This window comes from Varanus komodoensis, unplaced genomic scaffold (assembly GCF_004798865.1).
Source record: "Varanus komodoensis strain SLA01 unplaced genomic scaffold, ASM479886v1 scaffold18_1, whole genome shotgun sequence".
Lineage (NCBI taxonomy): Eukaryota > Metazoa > Chordata > Lepidosauria > Squamata > Varanidae > Varanus > Varanus komodoensis.
In genome coordinates this window covers 4,908,031-4,933,741 of record NW_025335548.1, presented here as the reverse complement: position 1 = coordinate 4,933,741, position 25,711 = coordinate 4,908,031, and the positions used below count along the sequence as shown (strand labels likewise).

The window sequence follows — 25,711 nt, the reverse complement described above, 5'->3', positions numbered from 1 at the left end:
GTCTAAACTGGCATAAGATTGTGTCCTAAATTGACTAGTTTCAAGGGAAGATCTCTACAAAACTCAACTCTGGTGCAGCCGACTATGGTACAGTACTGTAGCTTGGTCGCTTTCTTAAACAAAAAATCTGGAACAAGAATTAAAAGATAATGTGTATGGAACTTGGCTACATTTGACTTCCTTTCTATATAAAAACTGACTTGCAGGCCAGTTCTATGTATATTGACTCCAGAAATAAGTCCCATTGAATTCTGTTGATCTTACTCCCAGGAAAGGATACGCAGAGATGCTGTCTTATTGACATTTCTATTCAGAAGTAGAACTAATTCATCATTATTAACTTTCTCATACAAAAGGAAATCTATAGAGTGTTACATTTATTGTGGGAGAATATATCTTCCTTGCAAAACTATTTTGCTGCCAGCTTGATAATTGGGAGTGGTAACACATGTTAACTTCCACAAAAACTAACCCGTTGAGTTTAAATTAACTGGCTATTGTAGTATAGCTTTTACAACTCTTATGTAGCTAATGTATCAGTTATGAGATCAAAATGAGCATAATTTGACTGACTAATTTCTTTTTATTAAATAAAAACATCTAGCTTTTGTGGCTTCTATAGCTCTTTGAAGTGTTCAGTCTTTTTAATATATATTGCTGAGTATACCAACCCTGTGCCCCTTGGAACCATTTATGCATTTGTGGCCAGAGAGAGGTTAGATGTTCATTATTACTCCTTGTATGAGAGATTCTTGAGAAGTCTCTTTTTTACAAAATAGGGAAGAAATCTGTTACTTACATGTCTTAGGTATTTGTGTTTGACCTAGCAGGCCAGTTGCTGGGAGACCATCTATGTCAAACTATGTCTCTAAATTTATGGCTGTACACTTACTATGATTCGTATTTTTTTGCAAATGCATTTAACTGATCTACTTCGCTTAACTAGCTGAGGGTGGTAGAAGCTGCTGGACAGCCACAGAATAGACTAGGGTCCAGCTCTGACTTTGGAGCACCCTCTCTCCATCCAGTTCTTTCTTTGTAGACTGTGGCTCCAAAGTTGGAAGCTCAACTTCTGAGCTGGAGCTGGGGGCAGAGAGGAAGGAGAGGGTCTGGCAGAAATTCTGGCAGTGCCTCAGCCTCCTTCCTCATGAGCAAGGGTCAAAGGATGTAGGTGACTGAATGGGTCTATGTCTTTTGTGGGGCAGGAGAAGGGCAGAGGCAGGGGTGCCCTTAATCCTCCAAGTTTGGAGGGTCACGAGCAGCCTCATTGGACAGTGTCCTTAAAGATCTATCCTTATGTTAAAATTTGCAGATTTAACTATTTAATATGTATCCTGTGCTTTTTTCCAGAATATTATCTGATAGTTTAGAAGTATTTGTGCATGTATGTAGGAATTAGCCACTGCCTTTCATGTTTTTGTAATTTTAAATTGTGAAATAATGGGCTTTCAAAAGCTTCTGTACAGAATGCAGAACTTGTAAGTCACTGAGATCCTCCTCCCTTTTTTAATTGCCATTTTGTATGATTATTGAATGGCTGGTGAGGGATCTGCTTGGGAGATGCAGTGCATTAAGCGGAGAGTCATGCCTGTTCCTCTTGTCTGAACCCAGCCTTTCTTTTCTTTTTGCAAACGGTTTGTACCAGGGAAAAACTTTTGTCAGCATTAGATGGCAACCGAGTAGGAAAAATACATTTGGATTCGGACTCAGTAATAATGGGCTGCAGGATACCTGTATGCATGAAATATTGTTAGTTAGGATTTCAACAGCATTCTTAATATACAACATTTCTCTTGTTTTTTTTCACAACTGATCTATAAAGTAGAGTGATTTTGTGTGTGTGCGCACACACACGTGTGTGAATTCATTTCAGTTTCTTAGCTAGGAAACTGAGTAGCTTGTCCAGTGCTTTCTAGAGAGTTGATAGTATAGCATGGCTTGAGCCAGGTCCGATGCTGTATGTGCTGTACAGTGCATTATCCCATTTGAACACATCTGTTCACCAGCCAGTTCTGTTGAAACCAGTAAATGTTGGGAAGAGCACACCTGCAAGCCAGCAAACGCATGCAGAGATAATATTTATTTTGCTACTCCTTTTCTTTTTTGCAGGGTGTTCCGTCCACAATGGCAGCAGCGTTACCCAGGACCCTCGGAGAGTTGCAACTTTATCGCATACTGCAGAAAGCCAACCTCCTATTCTACTTCGATGCCTTCATTCAGCAGGGAGGAGACGATGTCCAGCAGTTGTGTGAGGCGGGTGAAGAGGAGTTCCTTGAGATCATGGCCCTTGTTGGCATGGCTAGCAAACCTCTTCATGTCCGAAGACTGCAGAAGGCTTTGAGAGACTGGGTCACGAATCCAGGCCTTTTTAACCAGCCTCTTACTTCCTTACCGGTCAGTAGCATTCCAATATATAAATTACCGGAAGGGTCTCCTGCTTGGTTGGGAATATCTTGCAATAGTTATGAAAGGAATAGTAATACACGGGAGCCTCACTTGAAGATTCCAAAATGTGCCGCCACCACGTGTGTTCAGAGCGTGGGTGCTGGCAAGTCCGATGGGGTGGGAAGCTTACCACTGCAGAGCGGCAGTGAACAGAGACTATGGCAAGGACACCACACTACAGAGAGTGAACACAGCCTTTCCCCAGCTGACGTTGGCTCTCCAGCCTCACCAAAGGAAAACACGGAAACCTTGGACGCGGCGGCAGCTCTGTCGGTGACCGAGTGCGTTGAGCGCATGGTTCCCACCCTCCCCAAAAGTGACTTGAATGAAGTGAAAGAACTGCTGAAAATCAATAAGAAACTGGCCAAGATGGTTGGTCACATCTTTGAGATGAGTGACGAGGACCCTCACAAAGAGGAGGAGATTAGGAAATACAGCGCAATATATGGCAGATTTGACTCCAAAAGAAAAGATGGCAAACATCTCACCCTCCATGAGGTAAAAAGATGAGAGCAAGAACTGGGTTTCTCTGCTCTTTTGAAGTCTCCCTCTCAGAGCTTTTTCCCCAGAGATCACTTATTTTGTTAGAGGAAGATTGAGAATTCCCTCTGGTGCCAGGCCAATAAGAATTCTTCTTATTTTGTTAAGTACTTTATTGTAGCAATATATTAAATACACTCACAGAACCGTATTCATATACCTTTAAATAATACTTAGAATATTATATCCAGTATTAATTAGATTGTTTATATGCCAAATTAGAATCTGCTACCCTGGAAATCAAGCAAATTAATTGGGGATCCATCTTCACCATTCAGTTCTGGGGAATATATTAAGAATGGATGCCAGGTTGCTACAAAATTATTTTTGTTTCTCCTCTAACAACACGGAAGGGACTGGTTAGTTTCTCCGCCAGTGCCAGTACCCATGTTCTGTCACGGTGTCTCTGAAAGGGGAGACCTTGGGCATTTTTTCAAGGCCTGGCAATCTCAGTTTTTCCAGCCCTTATAAGCTTTGCCAGCAATTCTTTATAATGCAACCCCTCTTTGCCCACAGTAAGTAATGAAATCAGAAACCACTGTAGTGCAATGTTCTTGAGTTGGGTGTCTAACTGAAGTTGCATTCTCTAGACTAGAATATTTACGATTCCTTTTCTAGACCTCTTTTGTGCCTTTCACAATAGATTGTTTCTTAGTTAGACCACTACTACAAATTTTGTTCAGTGCCAGCAACATGTCAAGATGTTTGGTTCTGCTCTACAGTAGGCCTGTTTTGTTAATCTAAACCAGAGGAAATGTTTGGGCTTGAACAGGATCCAACAGTTAAAACTAATCTTGACCACCCTCCAAACAGAACTGTAGCACCCCCAAAGTAAGGTCCAACTGTTCATGAACTCTGTATTGAATGCTGTGTCTGTAATTTCTCTAAAAATATTATTATTAACACCATCAAATTGTTGTTTCTTCTATTACTACTGCTACTATTTTAAAGTAGGCATTCATTTCTGTACTGCCGCCTTATAAAAATTCATGGAGCTGTACCTTGCATGGTAACTTTTATATGACTTGGTTCACATGTAACAACATCCCATTGGTTTAAAGCCAGTGGGTAGTCATGCACAAGTGGCTATACATGCACATTATTTGCTTTTACTCAACAACCTGTGATGATTAGGGGCTAAACGACCCAGCAATTAATCTTGGGTTAACCACTGGTCTATTTAGCCTTTAAACAACCCAGTGGACTGAGTTTGCACATCATACTTTTCAGCCTATGAAGGGAACCAGTTAGGAGTGGGTAATGGGTGCAGTAAAATGGGTGTGGAGTAACAATGGAGGGGGTAAGTTTTCTGCAGACAGTTTGCATGTTCTGTCCTGGTTGTGCACAACCACCTTTCCATGTGAACAACCGCTACAGAATGGCTGTTTCTGGTTAGGTCCTGTTGAACAGAGCTACAACTGAATCAGTGTGCATGTAAACTGCTGTAAACAAATCCTGCCCCAGAGTATTTTTATTTGACAAGAGCTGCAACAATTTTTCTTCAGCAAAATGCCAGAGAAAAGGTAGGAACTTGGGAATAGTTGAAATACTGTTGAAATGAGTGATCTTGAACATGAGAGCCATGTGTTAGATTGTGATTGTGATCCACGATGGCTGTAAAACTGGCAAATGTTGGTGACTTTAAAGCAGGCACAAGAAAAAGCAGGTAGTTTTAAAATTTTGCTTCAAAATGTGTTTTCAGATGACAAATGGAAACTTATCACACAAATGCTTGTTGGTGTGCTGTATTAAAATAATAATAATAATGGTCCATTGAATTAGAAAAGAGTTCAAGGTATGTTCCTGTTTTATTCTGAAATACGTGGATATAGACTCCATCGTAGAATAGTCAGGCATATGTTTCCATGGCTTCCTGCATGATACATTATCATCATCATTGAAACACCAGGAATTTGCTTCCTCTGTGGAAAAGGTGTGGCACTGGTGTTCGGAGTCATGATGAGTTATGACAAATTGATAAAGAAAAGGCTTGGCCTTTGTTGCACCTTCAAAGATTAATATGTTTAAAAGCATGGGCTTTCATAGACTACTCTCTGCTTTTGTCACATACTGGGAGAGATTGAAGGGAAGCATTGGCTTGGATTGTAAAAGCACTTGTCTTGGTGGAATTCTCATTTGATAAAGATTTATTATTTCTGTCAGGGTTTTAAATGAGAATGGAATCCTGTTGAAATGTTGGCTTCATGTGATTACATTTTTGCAGCTTGTTCTAGACTTCCACCTAAACGGGCCATCATTTTGAGATCCTTGATTGAATTTCCAGGAAATTCAAAGTCTTCACTTATGGGATTGTTCGCAGTTTATTTCAGTTCTTGATAGGAGATTTAAGGTTCAGTGGATCTGACTCAGTTGCATATGGTTACTTGACTATGTGTTATTTCATAGTCGTCACATGTTCCATGAAGCCACAACATGAACATGTTATCTTAAAAATAAAAGCCACGGTGGTATAATTTGCTACTGAGGGCAGTGTTGTAAAGTTTCTTCCACTGGCCACATCTTCTGCAGGCATCTCTGAATGAGTGTGCACACTGTTATTAGTGGAAAAAGGGTAACCTAGGCTGTGTAGGTAAAAACCAGCTAAAGTTGAAGTGGATGACGCTTAAAACAATCACATTTAAAAATCCGACTTTTGAAAAAAAAATACTTGGTGGTAGCATGCTTCTATTTCTGCTTTTATTTGGGATGTGTAAGTTTTACCTTGGCATTCCAGAATAAATGCGAAAGAGAACTGTTCAGCGATCCATTCCTATGCATACAAATCTTAACTACAGTCAATTAAAGTGCAATGAGGTGTTTTGAAAAAAAGCTTCACACTTATGGTTAACCAATTTATTTTTGAAATTAGCATAACTATCGAACCTGTTCATTATCTCTGTTTTGTTGTTGGAGTTCTAACAAAATTGGTGCTTTATGCCATAATCATGTATGTACTTGGAGTCTTTCCACTCATTTCTGAGAAACTTAACTCTGACATCTATAAGACTGTGCTATTAAGACACCAAAACTTTGTTCAACAATATTTGACTGATCCCGGGGTAGACAACTTAGGGACTTCCAGTTATTTTGGATTGTCACTATCCCTTAGCATTGGCTGTGCTGCTTGGTCCTGATGGGAGTTATAGTTGGAAATCTCTGAAGGCTGTCAAGTTGCCTACACCTGCATTGGTCAGTTGAATAAATTTCTCTTGACTGATCAGATGCCCAACCCTAGTCAAAACACTGCTGGACAGTCGTGATGCTGTAGCTACACAGAGAAACATTTGAAGGGTTGAATGGGTAGGAACCTAGCAATTTATTATTTTCATCACTAGGATTTTAACAGTGTTCTCAGCTTTAAGCAGAGAGCATAAATACGTTTTTGGCTTGTGGTAGAGTCTAATGGTTGACCTTCTGCAACACTGTGTGGGGATCTGAGGAACCATAGGATTATTTGGAGTTTCTTCCTTACTTCAGCCTCAGAAGGCAGAGTTGGAGGGCTGATGCTTCGCCCCTTACTGCCAGGATAGGAAGAATCAGGCTGCTCGTCTCCAACATCACAAAAGCAACCTTATAGCAGGGGAAAGTGGGGAGGTTAGTGGATAAGAAAGGTGGGGGAATGGAGAAGCCTGGAAATGAGCTATGCAGAGGCCTCTTCAACTTTCTTTCCTCCCTCTCTGAAGCACCCCCTGACTGGACAGGCAAACCTGACTGCTGAAAAATGCGTGGTGGAAAGGTGGAGAGGCTAAGATGGCATCTTCCACTCTTCCCAGCCTGCACAGGATGCTCATCAGCCTCAGCGTTTCAGGACTTAAAATAGTTGAGCATCGCACCCTAAAGTCTTTGAGTGGGTCTTCTACGCAGGACATTTTCCTCTGAGGACATCAGCGCTCTCAATGATGGGCTGCACCTTGCTTTGGATTGCCACAGGAAAATGGCCATTCAGTATTGACTGCCTTGTAATATGCATTATTAGAAGACAAGAGAGCTGCCTGCAGAACGCCCACCTCCTTCGCTCTTAACTCCCATTTTTTCCTGTGTAGGAGCATGATCTGCAAACTCAAACTGCAGGGTTGTTCAAGTGTCCTGTAATCTGTTCTCTAATTTGTACTATTTCAGCCTGAAACTTCAAAACTTAGTTGCTCTTGTTATGTGGATAAGTTCTGTTCCCACACTAGCAAGATCTACGCCTCCCTCCTGCCCACACTTCTGTTCTATTCATTAAAAAATGCTAGTAGTTGTGTATTTACTCCTAAGCATCCTTAAATCTCTATTAGGCTGGGTCCTCATGTTGTCCCATTGGTAGGAATTGCTGCTTCATTCCAGGGCACTTCCCCAGACAAGTAGATCCGGGCCTTACAAAACCATTTTATGTTTTAGAATTATAAAACATTGAGAGAAAAATTTTCTATTGTGGTTAAAGGGAGGGGCAGGGTGGCAGAAGAAATCTGGGTAGGTGAATTCATTTGCAATATGGAAGAAGTATACTATGACTCTGGTGTTCTGTTTGTTTGTTTTAGTTTTAGCAGAGGGTGGATAACCTGTATTCTTAGGGCTATATGTGCCTCTTAGTTTAATTTAATGGGTTCCTTGGACTAATTTCAAAGGCCCTCTGCATGCAGTCATTTCAGCCACCAGGCCTTCCCTATTCTGTTGAGTGGGGGGACGAGGGAGAGAAGGGGTGGCTTTTGCCTCTGGACCTGCCTCCTTCCAACTTTGGCTCCAGTTATAGCAATCATCTCCTTCATGGATCACTGCCTTGTCATGGCAAAGGGGCTTGTGTAGCTCAATGAGGCTATGAGCTATGCCATGCAAGGTCACCCAAGCCGGACAGGTCATAGCAGAGAGCTCTGACAAAACGTGATCCACTGGAGAAGGAAATGGCAGCCCACTCCAGTATCTTTGCCATGAAAACCACATGGACAGTACCAAAAAGCAAAAAGATACGACGCCGGAAGATGAGCCCCTCAAGTCGGAAGGTGTCCAATATGCTACTGGGGAAGAGCGGAGGGCTAGTACTAGTAGCGCCAGAAAGAATGAAGTGACTGGGTCAAAGCCGGAAGGACATTCAGTTGCTGATGTATCTGGTGGTGAAAGGAGAGTCCAATGCTGTAAAGATCTATACTCCATAGGAACCTGGAATGTAAGATCCATGAATCAAGGCAAGCTGAATGTGGTCAAATGAGATGACAAGACTGAACATCGACATCTTAGGTATCTGTGAACTAAAATGGACAGGAATGGGTGAATTTAATTCAGATGACCATCAGGGCAAGAATGACTGCGGGCAAGAATCCCTCAGAAGAAATGGAGTAGCCTTCATAGTCAATAAAAGAGTAGGAAAAGCAGTACTGGGATACAATCTCCAAAACGACAGAATGATCTCAGTTCGAATCCAAGGCAAACCATTCAACATCACAATAGTCCAAGTCTATGCCCCAACCACTGGTGCTGAAGAGGCTGAAGTTGACCAGTTCTATGAAGGCCTACGGCACCTTCAAGAATTAACTCCAAAAAATGATGTCCTTATCATCATGGGGGATTGGAATGCTAAAGTAGGAAGCCAAAAGATAACTGGAATAACAGGCAAGTTTGGCCTTGGAGTACAAAATGAAGCAGGGCACAGGCTGGTAGAATTTTGTCAAGAGAATACGATGGTCATAGCAAACACTCTTTTCCAACAACCCAAGAGATGACTCTACACATGGACATCACCAGACGGTCAACACAGAAATCAGCTTGACTATGTGCTCTGCAGCCAAAGATGAAGAAGCTCTATACAGTCAGTAAAAACTAGACCAGGAGCTGACTGTGGCTCAGATTATGAGCTTCTTGTTGCAAAATTTAGGCTTAAGTTGAAGAAAATAGGGAAAAGCACTAGGCCACTCAGGTATGACCTAAATCATATCCCTGATGAATATACAGTAGAGGTGACAAATAGATTTAAGGAATTCGATCTGATAGACAGAGTGCCTGAAGAACTATGGATGGAGGTTTGCAACATTGTACAAGAGGCAGCAGCTAAAACCATCCCAAAGAAGAAGAAATGCAAGAAAGCAAAATGGCTGTCTGAAGAAGGTTTACAAATAGCTGAGGAAAAAAAGGGAAGCGAAAGGCAAGGGAGAAAGAGAAAGATACAAACAATTGAATGCAGAATTCCAGAGAACAGCTAGAAGAGATAAGAATGCCTTCTTAAATGAACAGTGCAAAGAAATAGAAGAAAACAATAGAATAGGGAGGACCAGAGATCTCTTCAAGAAAATTGGAGATATGAAGGGAACATTTCATGCAAAGATGGGCATGATAAAGGACCAAAATGGCAGGGACCTAACAGAGGCAGAAGAGATTAAGAAGAGATGGCAAGATTACACAGAGGAACTACACAAGAAAGAGCTTAACATCCCTGATAACCACGATGGGGTGGTCACTGACCTCGAGCCAGACATCCTGGAATGTGAAGTCAAATGGGCCTTAGGAAGTCTGAGCAACAACAAAGCTAGTGGAGGCGACAGTATTCCAGTTGAGCTATTCAAAATCCTAAAAGACGATGCAGTAAAAGTGCTACACTCAATATGCCAGCAAATTTGGAAAACTCAACAGTGGCCACAGGACTGGAAAAGGTCAGTTTACATTCCGATCCCAAAGAAGGGCAATGCCAAAGAATGTTCAAACTACCACACCATTGCACTCATTTCACATGCTAGCAAAGTTATGCTCAAAATCCTACAAGCTAGGCTCCAGCAGTATGTGGACCGAGAACTACCAGAAGTACAGGCAGGATTTCGAAGAGGGAGAGGAACTAGAGATCAAATTGCCAACATATGCTGGATCATGAAGAAAGCTAGGGAGTTGCAGAAAAACATCTACTTCTGCTTCATCGACTATGCTAAAGCCTTTGATTGTGTGGATCACAACCAATTGTGGCAAGTTCTTAAAGAGATGGGAGTACCAGACTATCTTATTTGTCTCTTGAGAAACCTATATGTGGGTCAAGAAGCAACAGTGAGAACTGGACACGGAACCACTTATTGGTTCAAAATTGAGAAAGGAGTTCGGCAAGGCTGTATACTGTCGCCCTGCCTGTTTAACTTATATGCAGAGCACATCATGAGAAAGGCGGGGCTAGATGAATCACCAGTTGGAATTAAGATTGCTGGGAGAAATATCAACAACCTCAGATATGCAGATGGCACCACTCTCATGGCAGAAAGTGAAGATGAACTAAAGAGCCTCTTGATGCGGGTGAAGGAGGAGAGTGCAAAAGTTGGCTTGAAACTCAACATTAAGAAAACTAAGATCATGGCATCCGGTCCTCTCACTTCCTGTCAAATAGATGGGGAAGAAATGGAGGTAGTGACAGATTCTATTTTCCTGGGCTCCAAGATCACTGCAGATGGGGACCGCAGCCAAGAAATTAAAAGACGCTCCTGGGGAGGAAAGCTATGGCAAATCTAGGCAGCATACTAAAAAGCAGAGACATCACCCTGCCAACAAAAGTGCATATAGTCACGGCTGTGGTTTTCCCAGTTGCAATGTATGGCTGTGAAAGCTGGACCATAAGGAGGCTGAGCGCCAAAGGATTGAGGCCTTTGAATTGTGGTGCTGGAGGAGACTCCTGCGAGTCCCTTGGACCGCAAGGCGATCAAACCGGTCAGTCCTAGAGGAAATCAATCCTGACTGCTCTTTAGAAGGCCACATACTGAAGATGAAACTCAAATACTTTGGCCACCTAATGAGAAGGAAGGACTCCCTGGAGAAGAGTCTAATGCTGGGAACAATAGATGGCAAAAGAAGAAGGGGACAGCAGAGGATGAGGTGGCTAGATGGAGTCAGTGAAGCAGTTGGTGTGAACTTGGGTGGACTTTGGGAGATGGTGGAGGACAGGAAGGCCTGGAGGAATGTTGTTCATGGGGTTGCGATGGGTCGGACACGACTTTGCAACTAACAACAACAACAATAGCCATCATGAACCTAACCATGCTGCAGTGTGTGCTGAGCACCTTTTGTGGCCAATTTGGATATTGATTGACTGACTGATTGATTAATAGCTTTTCTATCCCATCCCCTATAGAACATCTCGAATTTAGCCCATTTAATGGGGGTTGGTACATGGCACCTGAACCTGTACCTTATAGATTGCTTGTCAGTGAAACAGCTTCACCTTCAATTGGCTATTAACTGTGGGTTATTTAACCTGTGATTAACCTATACTGTTCAGGTCCAGATGTCATAAACTAAGCCCCAGTCGTACCAGATGGGGTCTGAATGGGGTGTAAAAGGCTGCAGCATGCACTGTACTGAATTGTGAGCTAATCCATGATATGCTGCCATCACATGCAAACAGCCCTGTGAGAGCCCTTAATGATGGACAGAGCTCTACTATCCTTTTCCTGGTCCACTTATGCTAGAAATAGCACCTGTGTGTCCACGGATGTGTTGCTTAGTGTAGGCCTTCTGCTCTCTTGATTTGCTCAGTTGGTTTTTCCATGACCATTGTATCCTATGCTTTATGGGCCCATGTGAAATGAATGTGGCCTCTGAAGAGATCCATTACAGAGTTGCATATAGGCCAGCCGCTCTTAACATACACACACACACACACCCACACACACACCTTTTTGTCAGAGAAGAGAGGCCTGTTCCTTGGTCCTGATTTAGTAGTATTATACTGCAGTCCTGTGTACACTGATGCAGAAGGGCCAAGTCCACCCATAGTCAGTGGAACATCCTTCCAGGAAATGTGTGCATGGCTTAATCTGGGGTCTGGCTGAGGTGTGACTTGTAATTTTCTGGATGTTAACAATTGTTCTGAGAACTGTTTGTGATATCAGCGTGTATGAAAATAGCTTCCAGACTTCCCATATTTGATCCAACCCATATGTCTTCCTTATATAAACATACGCTTCTCCTATACTGGGGTTAGCTATCACGTGCTCAAAATGTTAGATGTATTTTCTTGGTTTAACTAGTGAAAAAAGAGAGAGATTGTTGAGCTGATAGCCTAAAATTCTGCCCATTTGACTGCTGAGAAAAATCTGTCTCTAAAAAATCTGAATTTGATAGTTACATGGCACATTAGGTATGGTGAGAGTGGCTCTGAAAGAATTGGCTGCCATAAACCCTGTCAGTTACTATGAAATTATATTTAAAATAGGATATAACATGCATCCACATCTCCATATCTTACGTTAATAAACTATTGAACAGGTAATGTACTGAATACCTTTGAGAATAAAAAGAAGCAAAGCTTGGATTTTTTGCTACTTGCAAGCACTCATGCTATGTAAAGGGCCCTTAATGTTTAAAGAACACATTTCTGTCCATTCTTTTCTGGCAAACCAATTATTTGTTAATTTAAAGCTTTTATTTACTGCTCTTAAGCCATAAAGTCTTCTGAAGTGGCTTTCAGATCAGTAAAAACAAGACTGTCCCTGCCTTCGGTCTTAACCATCTAAAAAGGCTCTGCACAAAGAAAAAGGGGATGGGGAGCTCTAGGAAAAGAAAATAAGAAAATTTAAGCATTACTTCTTCATGGTGTGAGTGTCTTATAATAACCAGATGCAACAGAGCAGTAAAGTTGCTGGAGATTAGCAGTAAAATATTAGAGATATTTTAAAAATATGGTTAAGTAGTATATTAATCTATTGTACATAAATAACAATGATGGTGATAATATCACATGACCTGTTGGAATGAGAAGAGCTCCAAGAGGGGAGGAGCCATAAATGACTGATCTTTCACATAAGTGAACAGGATGAGTCTAAATGGAAATGTGTCTGTCCTTTCTCAATGAGTTGTTAGTTGGAAAAGGTTCTTTGTCATTTAAGATAACAAGAAAAATAAAACACAGTTCTTATTTTAAGTTTCATGGCAACCACAGTTCTTACTGTACTATTATGGAATGACAATTGGGGTGCTTACAGGAATTTGGTTGGTTGATAATTGGAAAAGGATGGAAAGAATGAATAGTGTGGGAATGGGTTTAGGAGATTACTAGCTCATCCAAGACATCAGCTTACTGTAAATGTGTTCTCGATGTTCCTCACACCCTTTTTCCAGTTGCTAGCCCTGATCATTCTCAACAAAACTCATGTTTAAATGGCTCTGAACATTTACTCCCAATGCCTCCACTGTGCTGTTGGCACAGTGAGGCTGCAACAGGATTAGTAAGATGTCCAATGTTAATTTGAGATTTTTATCAAGCAAACGTCGACAATGTGAGAGAAATTTATTTTTGCTGTCTGCTACTTTAAAGAACCATTTTGTGCATTTAGGCCTGACAGCCATCTAATCCCTGTCATCAATGCTAAAGTTGCACAGAAATGTTTCTGCTTGTCAGCGGTGCGGATCCTGTGGGTTCAGATTTCTTTTCTCCAAGATTAATGTCAGCTGCTGTTTTCTTAGAATTTAGGAAGAGATTTGAGATTGATGTCAAAGACCTATTCCTCCCTTCAGCTAGTTGCTGTGGGTCTCTTTTGGATAACGTGACTGCATGTGTGTTCACTGGACACCAAGCAGTGATAGAGTGTCAATGCCATCACAGTTTACAAGGGGCACATTCTCTTTTCTGCCTTTTAATAGGTCTGGTGTTTTTTGTTTTGCTTTGCTTGTTTTTTTGGTTTTGGCAGCTGATTTTGCTATAATGCTTGACCACTTGTATGGCCTGCCTGAAGCAAAGAATACAGGAGAGGCTGCCTTTGCACTTTTTAGCAATGTCCTGCCTTCCAAAAAGAACCCACTTTGCAAGATAAGTGTTTATGCACATATTTAACCTGCCTGCCCATCAGTGTTTTCAGATAGGTTCTTAATACTGGTGTCTGAAAATGCATAAGCAAAGATACAGAGGATCAAATTCTGTATTGCATATGTGTTTGTTTAGATCTGTGCTATGGATGCTATCTCATTATTGCCCACTGGCAGGATATACTCGGTTGCTGTAATATGGAAATGATTTTCTTCTTGATTCATATTTTTAATAAGTCATTCCAGCATTTTCAGTAAAAAAAAAAAATCTTTATCAGACAGCTGTGAGCCACAGACTTTTATTGGCAAGAACAGTGAAATTTATTTAGCTTGTTCATAATTTATTTGGGGAAAAAAATCTCCCCACTCCATTATGGAATTGTTCTCTGTTACTTGATCTAATTTATTCCTTACAGCATTAGATTACTTGTACTATTAGGGCATTGTGTGTCTCTGAGCTGATACCAAGTCTGGTTTCTGTCCTCACTCTTGGTTTAGATGCTCAAGTCAACAAGCAGAAGTTGTACATTCTTCGTATTTAAAAAAGAGGGTTGCACTTGAATAAACAAGAGCTTTAACCAGATGCATTGCTCTAACAAAAGCTCTAATGTTAAGGATGCCATAAGTAGTTTAGATTGCATTTTAAGCTGCACATTGTAATTTAGTGGCTCCTAATAGTGACTCAGATTTATTGCAGTACTAGCTCTGTCCATTTGTGGCAGTATGTTAAGCACATATAGATCTTCCATCATGGATAAGTGTGAGATGCAAAGCATGGGAAAAGAAAGCAATCAGTCGTGTCTGACCTAGTTGCCCCTTTGATTTGTACAAATTTGTGCTCAGATGAGATATGGTATTTGAAGCAAGACATATCAGGTTGAATGTATGGGTTTTGAAAAGAGTAATTATATGAAAACTGTACAAAATTTTGATAGTTATATGGTACACCAATGATTAATTAACACCCTTGGATCCAAGTAGCAAGGGGGGTGTGATTGGTCCAACCCAAGACAGGTATGCAGAATGGATAGAATGGACAAAAACATTTACTGGCTATTCTAATTATAGTACTATTTGCTGAATTTGACAGCTGATTGTAATTAGGGCAATTATATCCTGCGCTCAAAAAGCAATTCAACCTGAATTTTCTGCACTGTATATAGTTTGCAGAATTCCATATTGCTAACTATGAAGGCATTGATGGGGAGCCATGGAGGGCAGAAGGACTTCCCTTTGTATGTTCTTACTCGGTTTGGCTTATCTTCTAATTTCTGAGAATTCCTCAGGCACTATTTGCATATGTGTCAAGCCTGTCTTCACAATCATAAGGACCAGAAACCTGATTTTTTTTAAGGAAAATTATGATCTTTCAGTATTCTACTCATGTTAGAGCTAGATAGTGCTATCCATGAAGTTCGTTGAGTGACCTTGAGCAAGCAGATCTGTTGAGCTTGGTCTATTTTACAGGGTAGTTGCCGTAGTAGAATTGAATAATCCTGTACACTTCTTGGAGGGAGGACAACATACAAATATGTGCAATAATATCATGGAACACACAAATCCTTAGATCTAAGCCTCATTAAGTGTTTAGATACAAGCCTAACTTGGATAACAACCCGTTCTGAGGCATGCCCATTTGGTTGTAAATCCCATTGATTTCAATAGTGCTTTTTCTAAGTTCAGAATTACAGGCAATAAAGTATACAATTAAATGTGATTTAGTTAGGTAGGCAGGGGGTTCACTGCATGGTTGTATATACATTCATTTTAAAAGTTTCAGTGCCTGAGAATATTGAAGAAAATGTTAGGTTTTCTAACTTTATTAATATTGCTCATTTCCCCAGAAGCATCTCTCCTTTTTTGGACAGACTGAACAACAACAAGCAAATGTCAACAAATACCAGCATAAGCAATGCATTCACCCCTCCCTTTCCATTACTTAGCATTCATTTGTGAAGATACATTCTGATTAGATTTGTTAGCTGAGATCTTAGTATTCACTGATACGTTCTTGATAGTTCTGGATGTGACAGCTTTGCTGTTGTGAAGAGCATAGGCTACTGTTGTTTCAGGCCTTCTGCCCTCTTTTTTGAAATTGTACTGAAATGAGGTCTATGGGGTTGATGAGTCCTACATTTCTATAGGTACCCTAGTGTCCACAGGGCTAAGTTCCAGGAAGTGTGAAGCAGAGGGAATGTGTTTGTTGGTGTGCAAAAAGTGTACACCATAGGACTGCAGTTGGTTGTAGTTCTGTGTTTACAGATATGCAACTTCACTTCACACAGCCCCATGTTTTGGCACTGCAAGTAGAGATAGGTCTGTCTGTCCATTCTTGTGCCCTTTCCCCCTAGAGTATGTTTCATTCAGGGTGGAATTAAGTTAAATCAAATTTATTTAAATCATGATTCACATCATGAGTCAGTAAGACTAGATTTAAATCATAGTTTTTAACAGAATGTATACGCATGCCTGTGTAGGTAGAGGAACTGTATTAAAATATTCCCAAACTGGGTCTCTTTTACAGCCTGCTGCCATTATAGGTTTTCTCCACCAGAAATAATATGATAAACCACAGGCTATACACAAAAAGATCCAGACTTGAGCCTCACCACCCTTAGTTTCTTGTGCAGGTCTATTCCGCTCCCAACAATTTTCGTCTATTTAATTTTTTGAAACTTAGCACTTAAGAGGTGAAGAGTTGATTAAGGTTTTTTTTCCCTCAATTCTGAATGTTTATTTTATAACATTTTTGACGTGAAGAAGAGGCATGTGATCTCTGAGAACTGTAAAACCAAGCATCTGTAATAATAGCTTCTAGACAGAAAAATTGTCCAATAACCTTGTAGAAACCTCTGGAAGAACACGACATTGTGATTGGATTAATGGAATTCATTTACTAAAAATTTTAAACACTGTATGAATATACAGCCTCATGCTACATAATTAAAAAGTAATCATTATTTCATGATGTATAATCTTTGGACTACAATGTATCTTAAATAGGAATAGTTTCTTTAGATAGAATTTTCCTCAAAAAACATTTTATTAAAAAAACTCATTTAAATGTTTAAAAATCAGATTTTTTAAAATTCACTTTGGCTTCATTATGTTGTTTAAAGATACATTATTCTGTCTCCGTACGGTGTTGTTAATTGTCAACCCTTTCTGCTGGCTGTATGCCAAAAGGCAGCTTAGTACAATATGAACTGTAGGGTCTCTGAAACCACCCTGTAAAACACTGACGTCTCATTGAAATTCTGCCTACCAACGGCCATTTGCTGAAATTCCATGGTAACACAAGGAGGTTCTGGAAGTGCATGGGAAATGTTGCTTGTATGAGAACTAATTTGGTTTCCCTCAAAGATTCCTTGGATGTTTTTGTCCTGGAGAGGAAATCCCAAATTTGCTTTGAATTACACTAGGTGGAATTTTGATGGCAGTTCTAGCTAACTTCAGTTTTGTTATGGATGATAATGAATAACATTTGGCAATTGTGGAGCACAATTTTAATCAGCGCTGGTAGGTACATTTTAGGATTCAGTCCACTGAAGAAGGAACACTGTTGGGTTAGTTAGTATGTGGGGGGATTCTTCATTTGCTCGTTTGTTGTCTTTTACGCTCACACTAGTGTTTAGTTTAAATGCATCTCCTGAACCTTTCTCTTCCTTAGCGTGGATGTTGTCATAAAGTAGCCTTCCTGAAGCTGATGCCTTCCATTTACCTTCCATATGTTTTGGATTACAAATCCTAGCATTCATGACCAAAGTGGTTGGAGGGCCCCACCTTGAGGAAGGCTAGCAGAGGAAATCAGCTGAGGCATCTGCAGTTCTTCACATGTTTAATATGAATTAGATTGGCTTAGAAATAAAGAAGTAGAGCGGAAGAGGAAAATACATAAACATTTTCTTGACATGATTAATTTTTCTTAACATTAATAAAGTTATTAATTGATTGTATTACTTCATTTCTTAACATTACTAATTAGAGTTATTCTGTGGACTTCTGCATTAGTGGAGTGGTTCCCAGCCTCTTCTATGTCCCACACCCCTAGAAAATGTTTGATTTCTGTTCCGCCCCCGCCCCCCCACAAAAGTAATAACACATTCGAAGACGAAGAAGTCAAGCCAGTGAAACTTTTCTTGTGTTCTGTTTTCTAGCTCACAGTTAATGAAGCAGCTGCTCAACTATGTGTAAAAGATAACGCACTGTTGACCCGAAGAGATGAGCTCTTTGCACTGGCACGGCAAATCTCTCGAGAAGTTACATACAAATATACTTACCGGACCACCAAGTAAGCTCCTTTTTTGGCAAACTAATAGCAGTAATAGGGCTTATTACAAAGGAATTTAAAATCTGTTTTCATTCTTATTGTAATGCAGTCTCTTCACTGATTCTGACAGGAGGCCTTGTTTGAACCCATGACTAACTATAGGTATGATGTGAATGTTTCCACATTCCCACTATACCTGTGACACAGTCATGTGTAGGCATGTGTGGCACAATCTCCCACCTTTTTCGAGGAGACAGATTGCACAACACGGCTGTGCAAACCACTGAATCTCGCATTATGTGTAAGTGTGTTGAGAGCATGAATGTATTTGTGCTTCCTCCGCCACTTTCTAGAAATAATCTTTGCATGTCTACTTTCAAAGCTCAGCTGATGTTCACCTGTGAACAATTCTATGACTTTCTCTCTTCTGACATGCTAATTTTCTTTGGACAGGGAATATTTATACAGAAGAGCATTCAGACATGCAAACTCTGTTTCTACTGATTTCGAACTTCAGTTATAAGCCAATTGTTTGTGAAAGATTGTGTGTAATGCCTAGTTAAATGAAGTGTTTTCATCTCCTAGGTCTAAATGTGGAGAAAGGGATGAGCTGTCACCAAAGAGAATTAAGATAGAGGTATTGTACTTTAACTTGTTCTGTTTAGCCATAATTAGTAGAGTTGACTTGCACAAGAGAAAATAAGCCTATGTTCTGCTGTGTCCCTCAACTACGAACCCCTTAACTGTTGAATTAAGTACGATCTAATTTTTCTAAGGAGTAGAAGGCCATTGGATCCGTGAAGAGAATCTTGTGGAAATGCAGTATTTTATTTATTTTTATTTATTAAAACATTTTTATGCCGCCCCATTCGCCGAAGTATTAGAGAAGAAAATTGGGATATTGATTCAGATGAAATAGATGCAATATGATTACAACTCAGGCTGTATTAAAAATGACTTGAAATGTGCATTTGGCTGTTTTTGGAACAAAAACAATGCAATGGAATGTGTACAAAAAACTCCTGCACATCTGGAGTAGCCCATTCACAGCTGGCCCTTTGTGCACACGGAAACTTTTTTTGTCATGGATGAAAAAGACCTGGCAGATGGGGAGTCCTTCTGCCCAAAGGAATACTAGGGCGGGATGGTCGCTGACAAGAAAGAGAAAAATACCATCTTAATTTTTTGAGAAGACCAAATTCAAGTATTTATTCTTCCAAACAAGACTTGGAGAGAAAATATTGATTTGAATTTAAACATTTCAGTTTAAAATGTGAGGCTCATTATATTACAGAGGTGGGGATCATGTGCTTCTGTAAATGTTGGTGGATTGCAATTCCCAGCATAGCCAGTGATGAAGGATGCTGAGAGTTTGAGTCCAACAGCACCTGGAAGATCAAACATTCCTCATCCCTGTCCTGGTAGAAACTCTTTGTTAGGGATAAAATTGATATCATAAGGTTTCTGTTTGGCTTCTGTCCTGGTAAAGAAAATAAGTCCCGTGTCAAATAAACATTCTTCAATGTAGTTTTCTGGTCTTTCAGCTTTTGTAACTTAACATCCGCTGAACTTTTGAGGAATCTTACTGACAATTTTTTGCATATTATAATTGGTCCTAGTAAATATGCACAAGCTGCGTGTGAGCAAATACAAATGATTTAGTTCCACTTTGTTCCTTGGTTCATGCTATCGGAAAGCCACAATGAGCTATAATGTTTTATTATTATGTGTGAACTATGGTTAACTGCTTCTAAACAAGCCAGCATTTATAAGCCAACTTGAATGTTTTCTTGAATTGCAGAGGAATTTTTTTGGCTTAACATCCAGCACAGCCAGGGTTGTTGAGTTAAAGGGTGGTCTGAGTGGAGGTTTTGTTCTGTTAATAAGAGACCTCAAGGTAAATAGTTGTTTATGTAGATGGAAAAACTTTGTTTTCTGCAAATCCCCTTGTGAATTGTGTTTTATTGTTCACATCTTCCTAACTGTAGCAAACAGCTCTTGGAGATTAGTTCCTGCCAGTTCCTTTGGAGACAAGTCCCTGTCTAATGTACCAGGTTGTTGCCAATAGGAGACAATTTCCATTTAGTCAGAAGCACTTTTTCCCTCTACTACAGAGATAATGGTTCCATGTCGCAAACGCGCAGAGATTTCTATAGCATTTTTTCTTTTTAAGATTTTGTTTTGAAGTAGAAGGAGGGTTTATTATGTTTTAAAAATTGGAGCCACATACAAAGAAACTGCTGTTCCTGATGTGTGTGCAGCTGGAAGTCTAGGAGTGGTAACTCACTTCATGGGACTGCACAAAAGGGCAGTAAATATTCCCTTGGATCGCAGAATCTCACAGAATTTCCTGCTAGGGAGGGAGCGACTGCATCAGCTCGCTGTCTGACAGTAAGAGAGTCTGTATCGGATGTTCCCACTGTTGATGGTGTTTCCTAATTTTGAAGGAAGGAGAAGCCACAACCTATTGTGCAGTTTCTGGAGCAGAAATTATTTTTATAAGCTGAGGTTCACATGGCGAATTTGGGCATATTCTGCAGTATATCCACATCAGGATCTTCAATTCTCCCCTCCACTTGCAAAGGAGGCCAGTCTTGCTATTTCAAACTTCCTTTGAAAATCTGCCCCACACCCCGTCTCAGACATGTTTGCCACATGCTTGGGTGTGTTTCTTCCGAGAGTCCTTGGCTTTGTGGAATCCACTGCACAATTCTTTGGATTATGGTTGTAGCCTGGAAGCTCTTCCTAAAATTTAATTCAAATATGTATCTCCAATATTTTGCTTCCCCTTTTTTCAGATCTGCTTACAGACTGATCTGTAAATGTATAGCGGATTCTTTTTTCTTCTTTTCACCCAGTCTGAATCTTTTAAAATTGTAGGACAAAATAAATAACAATTTTACATTCTGCAAGAATTTCCCTGTTTGTTACAGCAAGACTATACTTTAATTATTGATTTATTTAATGTAGTACCTGAAACACTCTTAGCAGTGAATGACATCAATAAATACAATAAAATGCAATACAGAATAAAGCATCAATAAGACCCCATAAAATCATTACTTAAAAAATTAAAATCATATTTTTACCAGTCTGTACCACTAAACCTGCTTAAAAACAATTGGCATCCCCCCCCCCCGGCACGTTCTCCTTGGATTTGGAAAATACCTCAGCAAAGAGAGGGGCCTTAACATGCTGCTGAAAAGATAGTAAAGTTGGTGCCCAGAGAGCCTCAGTGAGGAGATCATTCCATACTCAGAGGGCTACCACAGGGAAGTCTGGGGTACATCCTTTGGCTGGACTCCCTTCTCCGTATGCATTTCAAGTTAAACTAGCATTTTAGAATGCAAAATGTCCTTTGTGCAATGCAAAGTAAAATGTCCTTTTACTTGTTATCTTTGCAAAACACTTTGGCAACTTTCTGATGGGCAGTGTATAAATTCCTTTAAATAAACAGATGTGTGTATTTTTTTTTCCTTCAAGGGAAGGCATGATTTAATTAGGTTGTTTAGAGTTGGTTTCTCCCTATTGAACTAAAAATGGAACGATAGAGTGGAGGAAAAGATTAAAGTGCAGCCTACATATTTTTAAGAGAGCTAGTGAAAATTTGGCAAAGGGCCTTTCTTTCTTTCTGTCTTTCTTTCACATGTGCATTGAGGGAAATAACTGTTTTGATGCAGTCTCATGTTCATGGGTCTGTTTCAGTACTGCATTTTACAAAATATTTGGATACAAATGTGATCACCTCCCTAATCCAAATAGCCATGTATCTAAAATAAAATTATCTGCAGTTTTTTGCAGTTTTTTTTATATATATTGCAGTTTTTTAACAGTTACAAATAGGTTTCCAGTATGTCTTGTTTGCATTTGCTATGGTGATTTCTACCAAATCTGAACAGTTCCAGAAGTATATTACTTCAGCTTATCATTTAAAATATGTATTTATTTAAATAACTATAATAAATATTTATTATATTTACACCCTACCTCTCTCCCAGTGTGGGACTCAAGGTGGCTACATGCAGTTCCCAGGTAGTCTCCCTTCCAAGCCCAGGCCAGTCCCACATCTGCTTATCTTCAACACAGGTGGATGCTCTCTATGCCTTCAGACTGTATCCTTATATAATTAGTATTGGCAGGATTCATTTAGATGTGCTGTTGCTTTTCATAGGTTGGAATGCCGGGACCAGGGTGCAGGTGCAAGATGGAGGCCAGCAGCAGGTTCAGGGGGTGGGAAGCAAAGTCGTGTTTGCTTAATAGACCAGGGTCAGAACCAGGGAGATGATAGATCCAAGCAAACACAATCCAAGATACCACAGTCCAAGAGCACAGTCCAAGGCCAAGCTCTGGAATGACAGTCACATTCAAGAGCAAGGTGTGGTCAGGGGAGATGGATGCAGGTACCTGGGAATACTGTGGACAAGGATGGAAGCACAGACAGACTGGAGCAAGGCAGGTAGGTGGACAGGCGGTCAGGCAAGGCAAAAGAGAGCCGGAGCACAAGAGAGTCACAGGGACATCTCATGTTGCTGGGGCAAAGAGCAGCAGTGATCTTATATGCTGATCTCCGGGCCCTCCAGTTGCACTGCAGAATTGTTACTCAGCTGTTGCTTGCAAGGGGTTCCTGGCTCTTCGGGCCCTTGCAGGGTTGCTGAGGCCCTGATTCTGACATAGGGGGATTTCTCAGTTCTTCAGGGTCCCAGTGGCTGGTAGCTGGATACATGTGCTGAATCAGTAGTACTTCTCTCCCTCAATACACGTAGTTCCTCTGCCAGGGTTATTTTTTTATACTTAGACACACACACACACACACACCAGATCAAGAAAGCCAGTGTGCCATGATAGTTAAGAGTGTGGAGCTAGCAACTTGGTAAATCGGGTTCTAGTCCCCGCTCAGCCATGGAGCACACTGGGGTGACTTCGGGCCAGCCACTGACTCTCAGCCCAACCTACCCCACAGGGTTGTTGTAAGAATAAACTGAAGCTGTGTAAGCTGCCTTGGGTTCTTCACAAAAGGAAAAAGGCAGGAAATGCATTATGATGATGATAATCTCCCTCTCTGAGTATTTTTGTTAGGTACACTCCCCCTTCCTCCCCCCTCCTCCTCATCTATTACATTTCTATACCACCCATAGCTAAAGCTTCTCATGAAAGTGTATTTAGAGGTAAACTTTGGGAAGGGCTATAGCTAAGTACCAGATAATTTGTTTTGTGTGTGGATATAATCCTTATCAAATCTAGTTCAAAAGGTCTGTGCCAGTCAGTTATCTAAAGTAATATAATGCAGTTTCTTCTGATCATTGATAGCAGCATCAGTGGTAATAATGCAGAGCATTTGTTCGTTCGTTCATTGAACAAATCATTCATTGAACAAAGTAGGGGTCTCCTGGGTTCCTTCCATAACCAACTGATTGCATTGGCTGTTCTTATTTTCTAAGGGTATGTGCATTATAGAGTAACTGAACTGGAAGGGACCGGTACTTACTTTATTTGTGGCCAGCCCAAGGTAGCTTACACTCAGGTTTACATCCACAGATGCAGTCATGATCAGCCTGAAAAATTTAGACCAAAGATTCAGGTAGAAAGCTGGTGTACTGCAAAAACTCATCAGAGCCAGACTACATGCTGTATGCGAAGGAACACCCATACCTGTGGCATCTCTAGGCCACCACCTTAAGGGGAAAATGCATTCAGTACCAAGTAAGAAGCACAGGTCACTGGCAGATATAGCCTGACCAATGAAACCTGAAAGTAAAACAGAGATTATATGTGTGAATGTATGCTTCCTCCACTCACTGCTAATAACAACTCTTAACCACTACACCACACTGGAGAGCCAGTGTGGTGTAGTGGTTAAGAGCATGGGACTGGGACTCAGATGATCTGGGTTCTAGTCTCCGCTCAGCCATGGAGCCAACTGGGTGACTTTGGGCCAGTCCCAGACTCTCAGCCCAACCTACCTCACAGGGTTGTTGTTGTGGGGATGAGATGGAGGAGGAGATGTAAGCTGCCTTGAGCCCTTTGTGGGAGAAAGGCAGGATATAAATTGAAAAATAAAATTAAAATAAATAAATAAATTTCCCATTTTCTCTTGCAAGATCTCCTCCAAGAAGGCCTCCCATATCACCTGCCCCCACATGGCAAGACCATAACACTCATCCACACCATCCCAGAATATGGGGCAATTCCCAATTGCCTTTCCAAAATCTCCGTCAAGACACAGCCCCACAATTCCAGTACGAGGGGTGTGTGAGGACTCTGATAGGGCAGTGAAAATCAGATGGATTCTATCAATTCAGTCCCCTGGATTCTGGTTTGACCACCTCACACTGGCATTAATGTGCTATGGTGAGAATTGAGCCTGCTCACAGTTCTAAGATGGGCCACTATTTTAAAAATGCTGGGGAAATCTGCATAATATTGCCCAGTTTGCGCAAATTGGCACCTGAAAAGCGCATGATCCCCATGTGATTTCATTGCACAAGGACCATGTGCTTTTCCAGTGCTGATTTTCACAAATTGGCCAGATTTACTCAACCCACATTAGCACCACGTGCTTTTCAGATGTTGATTTGTGCAAAATGCACAACTTACTGTGATTCGGGCTGGTGGAATGATTTGTACAAATGTCCCTCGTGGTTGTGTGTGTGCATGTGTGTTTTGGATGCCGAAACTGTAGCCCCTCTTAAAGGAAAGAAGTACGCAAGTGAAAAAATCTGACTCGGCCTGCTTCCAATCACAGGATGAGAAGTTGGCAGGAAGACTGTTGAGCTTAAACAAGTTGGACTTCCCGGCATCAGCACATCCTACTCAAGAAGCACACTTCAGCTTCATCTCACACACACACACACACACACGCACGCACGCACGCACACTCAAACAGCTGCATAGACACATGTGAGTGAGCATGCATTTACCCATGAGATCATGCCAGTACATGTGTGTGTAACCCTCCCTAGATGGCTTGTGTACCAGGTAATAGTCAGAAGAGGGAATGAGAGGTTGTGGGATCCCCGTGTGATGCTGACATTGTCGTGTACTCCTCTCATGCTTTCTCCCATTTTTTCGGATTACATGGAAAACAAGTTAAGTTTAAGGAGTACTAACAACTGCATTATTTTTGCATGGTGAACTATAAGCAAGCCATCATTTCATCATTCATGTGCTGATATTTTTATTTCAAATTAAGCCCTTTCTGCTTTTCCCCTGGAGCCTCAGTAACATGAATGGATATTTTTTGTGGGTGGCTGTTTTATGATATGTCATTCCAGGGTGCTTCCAGAGGGACATAGCTCCCAGCACTACTAATCAAAAGAGCGTTGTGCAGCTTTTTCTGTCTTCGTGGGAAGAAAAATAGAAAATGTTGGCTGGAGCAGCCCCACACCCGATACAATTTTGTAAATGAGGCAGAGGCCAATTGCATGATAAAAACTGACCTTGGAAATACCTCCTCTTCAGAGGAATAAAGAATACAGCACCATTTTGAGGTGAACTAGGTTCAGCTGTGTGCGTGCCCACTAAGGGAGAAAGAAGAGAGGGGAGGAAATTTCCGTTGGAGGGGATGTGAAAAGGTAGCAAAGAGAAGGTGCCAAAAAAGTAGCTGGTGTTACATCCTGTCGTGGATGGATAATGCAGTAATAAAATGGAGAAAACTAGGTGGAGGGTAGATTACAATGTAATTTTTGTTTGTTTTGGTTTTAAGAAAACAACTAC

General features: G+C 40.8%; 1 protein-coding gene across 3 annotated transcripts in view; it reads left to right on the top strand.

The window, feature by feature from the left end:
• The window catches only part of NAB1 (NGFI-A binding protein 1), a 50,251-nt gene that overhangs the window by 9,990 nt on the left and 14,550 nt on the right, over nucleotides 1-25,711 (top strand). For 2 of the 3 annotated variants that reach the window (XM_044427086.1, XM_044427085.1), the window contains exons 2-4: nucleotides 2,110-2,943; nucleotides 17,886-18,019; nucleotides 18,584-18,635. In XM_044427086.1, coding sequence (XP_044283021.1) covers nucleotides 2,125-2,943; nucleotides 17,886-18,019; nucleotides 18,584-18,635 — 1,005 coding nt within the window. In that variant the 5' untranslated portion in view covers nucleotides 2,110-2,124. The remainder of the gene's footprint in view (nucleotides 1-2,109; nucleotides 2,944-17,885; nucleotides 18,020-18,583; nucleotides 18,636-25,711) is intronic. The other variant, XM_044427087.1, reaches the window with a different exon arrangement.